Raw genomic sequence first — 6014 nt, 5'->3', positions numbered from 1 at the left:
TAAAACAGTAACCTGGAACTGTGAAACAGTAACTTGCAACTGTGAAACAGTAACCTGGAACTGTGAAACAGTAACTTGCAACTGTGAAACAGTAACCTGGAACTGTGAAACAGTAACCTGGAACTGTGAAACAGAAACTTGGAACTGTGAAACAGTAACCTGGAACTGTGAAACAGTAACCTGGAACTGTGAAACAGTAACCTGGAACTGTGAAACAGTAACTTGCAACTGTGAAACAGTAACCTGGAACTGTGAAACAGTAACCTGGAACTGTGAAACAGTAACCTGGAACTGTGAAACAGTAACTTGGAAAGGTGTGGCAGTAGCATCCCATTAGGCATACACTGCTTGAATTAACATTGTTTCCATATTCTTTTTATGAAATTACATTGAACCAATGTGGAATAGACATTGAATTGACGTCTGTGCCCAGTGGGTATTTGGTATTTTATTAGGATCCCCATTAGCTGTTGCAAAAGCAGCAGCTACTCTTCCTGGGGTCCACACAACACATGAAACATAATACAGAATTACATAATACAGTAGATCAATAGACAAGAACAGCTCATCAGTCAGTTGTGTCAGTGCAGTACATGTTGAGCGACCTTCTCTAGAAGCATGCTGAAAGTCTGTGGTTAATTTATTTACAGAGAAATAGCATTGTATTAGGTCAAACACAAAGACTTTGGAAATGTGTTGCAGTAACTTGGAATTGTGTTGCAGTAACTTGGAAATGTGTTGTAGTAACTTGGAATTGTGTTGCAGTAACTTGGAAATGTGTTGTAGTAACTTGGAATTGTGTGGCAGTAACTTGGAAATGTGCAATAAACTGTCCAGTAATGACACCCAGTTGACACACATAGGTTTCACAATGCCAACTTCTGCTCTAGCAAGCCTCAAGTGGCTGCAGTGTAGAAGACACAACACAGTAGAGGACCATTCATCAACAAACCACCCATTGGTTATTTATTTTATTTGACCTTTATTTAACTAGGCAAGTCAGTAAAGAACAAATTCTTATTTTCAATGATGGCCTAGGAACAATGGGTTAACTGCCTGTTCAGGGGCAGAACAACAGATTTGTACCTTGTCAGCTCGCAACCTTCCGGTTACTAGTCCAACGCTCTAACCACTAGGCTACCCTAGATGGACAATACTGAAGAAACCCCTATCCTGTCTTGCCAATTTTGATCTAGGACCAGGCTAAAGAAACACAGAGGTGGAGGATAAAATATATGTTATGATTATGGACAATTCAGCAGTCATAGCTCCTATCTAGGTCCAGGACCAGACCAGGAAAAACTATGGGCTGTAGTCAAATCCTGTGATCAGGAAAAACTCTTGGCCTCATCAGTATCCCATCGACAGGTGTGGTAGACCTGATGTCTCTGTGTCATCATCCCCCATCATGTGATGCCATGGTGGCCAATGCTAGATAAACGAACACAGTGAACCACCAGAATGGCACATGCCTGCTCTTCACTTCTACCTCTAAGACTGGATCAAGCTGGTTTCAGCTAAAAGGTCATTATATCCCAGACATGCCGTACTAAAATAGCTCTCAGTGGAATAAAATAGGTGCAGTGAAATGTATTGTTTTACAGGGTCAGCCATTGTAGTACAGCACCCCTGGAGCCAATCAGGGTTAAGTATAATTAAGCAATAAGGCCCGAGGGGGTGTGGTATTGAGCCAATATACCACGGCTAAGGGCTGTTCTTACGCACAACGCAACGCGGAGTGCCTGGATACAGCCCTTAGCCGTGGTATATTGGTAATATACCATAAACACCTGAGGTGCCTTATTTATATTAGAAACTGGTTACCAACGTAATTAGAGCAGTAAAAATAACACAGCTGTCAGCCAATCAGTATTCAGAGCTCAAACCACCCAGTTTATAACAAGACATAGAGAATAAAAAAGACAGAAACAAGCAACAACTTGTGTATACAAAAACAACATGACAACACAATGAACTGGTTAAAAGGTTCAATGTTAACTAATTAAAACCTTTATCTTCAGAGAGTAGAGTCCCCTGGACTATCAAGAGGGAGGCAATTGACTTCAACATTGCATAGCAAACATACAGTACTGCAGGAGGATGTGCTTGCTAGAGCACAACATTGACTTCATTTCAGAGTACACGCTTTCAGAGTACACACTGTCTTACAGCCGAGAGACACAAACTGCTATGGTAGCATTGATAGCGATATAGTCTTGAGGATTTCCCTTGCAGTATCCTCTACCGCTGATCTCACAGACTGAGATTGGTCTCAGATTGAAGCGGTCACAGATAGATCCAGAACACCACAACTACCACGAGGAGGCCACCGCCGCGAGGACCTGCACTGCCATGGAGACGCAGGGCACTTGGGCGACGACATAGGCCAGGGAGCGTGTGGGTGCCCGCAGGACACACAGGTAGGCCACTGTATGGAGCATGCGGAACAGGAAGAAGACCAGGAAGTGAGCGCGGGCCACGGCAAGCGACGGGCCAATCAGGGAGTACACAGCCCCCAGGAACAGGAAAGGGAAGATATTCTCCATGTCGTTACGGTGAGCTCTGAAACACACAAGAGAGAATATTACATTTCATGTTTTAGATGTATATATTTTTTTACATTAATTGATTGGATAAAGTCATATTTATTATCATGGATGTATGGATTTTACATGAATAACTAAGCTGTTCGCACTGACTCAACAAGTTGACAAGAATAACTTGAATACACACAACAGCTCCCCATGCTCACACATCTGTTTTGAATCAGAAGGTCATTCCTGGAGCTTACAGTATGGTCGTCTGACTCAGCCGTCTGGCACTGACCCAAGCAGTGCAAAAACCCACTTCCGCTGTGATTACTCCACACACATGCAACATAAGGGAGGAGTTTAGCCTACTGAGTAACAGAAGGAAAAGCCTCCATGACCAAAGGGAGTTCAAACACACAGGTTTGTTTATTCAGGTTTCTTTCTTTAAGTGAATCACTTCCTCTCTTCTGACTATCACTTAGGAGAAAATTCCTCTCATGGATTCCAGTCTCTGTCTCTAAATAGACCTATAGAACGTCGCAATATATGCATGGCCTTTACCAGCAGCTGTCTGAGTCAGTCATAAAACCCAAACCATGGATTATCAATCATCCTTAAAAACAGTTGTACTCAATAGTATGAATTTTCTTTAGAAACCATTTAGACATTCCAATGAAATCAGATGTGCTGAGAAAAAGGAAGAGGATGGCTGTATGTAATCTCTGAGAAGTGCAGCATGTTATTCATCTTGCTTTGTTGAACTCAAGTACCACTCCAACCAATCAACATCAAGATATGGTAAACTCCCATGGTGTAATCTAAATAGAATAGACCCTTGAGTGTTTGATTATTTTGGCAGAGTTGTTAGGAGTTTAAAGATTGCTAGGAATACAGACTGTGACCAGAGAGGAAAAGGAGAAGTAAGAGGGTTTACTCCACCCAAAATCTGTCCACGTTAAACAGATCAATATTTACACTAAACTATATGGAATTGTTTTAAGAAGGTCATACCAAGGATCATTTAGCTATATGATTTTGAATTTTAAGACCCCATCATTTATGAAGAAAAAAAAGTGGGCCTTACTGCTATTAGCCCAAACAAACACATTGAATAACAGATTCACTACATGGAACAACAGACACTCCCCAAAAAATATCAAAAGGAAGTTTGTTCTGAAGTGTCTGTCCTATATCTGAGAGATATAATAAAGATAACTCCATATTCTTGCCATTAAACAGTCTCCATATATAATGCCATTAATTTGGGGGACCTTCAGACGAGTCTTGTGAGGACTGTGGACATCCTTGAGCAAAACAACCAACATGTACAGTGTACATGTTTGTGAGAGTCTCGCCTTTGCTCAGAGTCACATTAGTGTGTGTGTAGCCCAAACGGTTGGGACGCTACCGACAGAAGTTGGCAGATGGGCTGTACCGACTTCAGACGAGTCTCCTGAGACTTGTGGAGGTAATAGAGCACAACGGAGAACATCATTGAGAGTCTCATGAGAGTCTCATTCCATAGAGGGGTCATAATAGTTTGTAAGCAAAACCGTTCGGACACTACAGATGATTTTGTGAGAAGACCGATTTTCTGAATGTCTCATGGTCTGACAAGCAGCGCTCTACCTCTGTCACTTTTCACCACAGATGTGGAAGTTATATCTCTAGCTTAAACTGACGAATTGTTATGGTGATTTTTTGATTATGCTAATTAAATTTCAGCGGGGCCATGGAGATCGACAGGGGGATTTAATGCTGTTCGTGGAGAATCTTAATTGGACCTAATTGATACCAGTCACAGAGCATTCCATTGTATTGCGCATCAGTGCATGAATGCCTGCTCAGCTCATCACATTTTACATCATCAATGAGTCGAGTCAGAAAGGGCCTCATGTGAGGGGAGAAAAGAGGAGAAAGTTCACTAGAAAAAATAGTTTTTTTCTGCTGTCGTGGATCATTTCCTGTCTAGTTAAAACAACAGACACTGAACCATATCCCCGGCCCCAGGATGGATAACAAACGTCTGTGAAATCAAAATGAAAGTGCCACAAATGATCTCTAAAGAGTTCAACCAGCTCCAGGTAGAATTCTCCATTTACATGTTTGGTTGTCACATGGAATGTGGGGTTGGTTGTCACTATCAACATTGCCCCTGCCAGTATACAATAAATCCCACGCTCTTTGTGATGGTGCTATAAAGAGCTCCCTTCATTGCCTCTCTCTCACACACAAACAGCACACACACACATATTTACTCAAAATGTCATGTTATTCTCAAGGCATTCAAATGCTGAATTTTGTTAGGAATATAGTTTGATTAAAGAAAAGCTATTGCTAAGACTGTTTTCTATATTGCTTAATTTCCTGTTACAAGAGGAATACCTTACTTGCAAGCATTGTGACAACCAACCCCATACTGTGTGTGACATCCAACCCAGAGTGTGTTTGATGGCTTATAACTCCATGTTGGAATAAGACATGAGGATAAAGACTCCCCAAAAGTATTGAAAGTTACCGGTGCTGAGAAATACACCAAAAAAGTGTGACAACCAACCCGGTCTCCACTACTGTTGAACATTCTATTGCTACCACCAATGTCAATAGGCTAGGGATAGGCTACAATACAATCTGAGAACAGTAATCGCTCTTCTCACCTTCGGCACCGTTCTACGTCCGGATCCTCTCTGTAGTACTGGACGCCGCCGTGTCTCTGCGCATCCTCTGGGTTAGCGAAAGCCTTCACAGGAGAGAGAGATAATTCACAAATAGCCTGACCAACGTTTATACAGCGCCGTACTTTACTTTTGTAACTAAGATGTATTCAAACCATAGATCAAATACCGAACTAGCCTAATAAACTGTTAACTGCGAAGTATCTTACCTTTTTACGAAGCCTGACTTGTCCAGTGATGATTGCTATGATGTACATCTTGATGACCAGGAGAACACTATAGAAAACAAAACAGGAAAAAGCCTCGTTCTCCAACATGATTGTTTGGTATGGTCTTCCAATTCCCAGGTGAAGCTGTGTTATCGACGTCTGCGGTTGGAGAGTTGTTCGTGCTCATGGAGCCTAACTGGAAAGTATGGAGCACCAGGACTCAACACTTTCACTGACGCACATTTTGGAGGGGCTGGTCTGGTGCTTCTCTCTCTCTCTCTCTCTCTCTCTCTCTCTCTCTCTCTCTCTTTCCCTCTAGCCACGGTTATACACCTTGTGGGTTTTGTGATCTGATCAATGTGGTCCAATCATTATCTGATTAAGGTTTGTAACATCTACACATTCTATTCAAATATGTATATTACCTGCCCACCGCCTCCACATTGCAATATGTTTGACTGATATTATAAAACAATGATATGAATTCATTTATTTTAAGACAATTACTGATGCCATAAGTCAATGCTACTACCTGTCAGTGATTATTTAGGCCTGCATTATACATTTTTTAAATGGTTTGACCAACCAGATCTGTTTAC

At 41.7% G+C, this 6014-nt stretch overlaps 1 protein-coding gene across 1 annotated transcript; it reads right to left on the bottom strand.

Moving 5' to 3' along the window:
* Positions 1-939: 939 nt before the first annotated feature.
* On the bottom strand, positions 940-5681 carry ptges (prostaglandin E synthase). Its single transcript, XM_029656410.2, has 3 exons — positions 5416-5681; positions 5189-5271; positions 940-2562 (listed from the first exon to the last, which is right to left on the bottom strand). Exons 1-3 carry the CDS (start codon positions 5521-5523, stop codon positions 2313-2315), a joined length of 441 nt encoding a protein of 146 aa, XP_029512270.2. The 5' UTR covers positions 5524-5681; the 3' UTR covers positions 940-2312.
* Between the last annotated feature and the right edge of the window lie 333 nt (positions 5682-6014).

Source organism: Oncorhynchus nerka, linkage group LG4, assembly GCF_034236695.1.
Source record: "Oncorhynchus nerka isolate Pitt River linkage group LG4, Oner_Uvic_2.0, whole genome shotgun sequence".
In the NCBI taxonomy this organism is placed as follows: domain Eukaryota; kingdom Metazoa; phylum Chordata; class Actinopteri; order Salmoniformes; family Salmonidae; genus Oncorhynchus; species Oncorhynchus nerka.
This window is presented reverse-complemented; position numbering and strand designations above follow the sequence as displayed.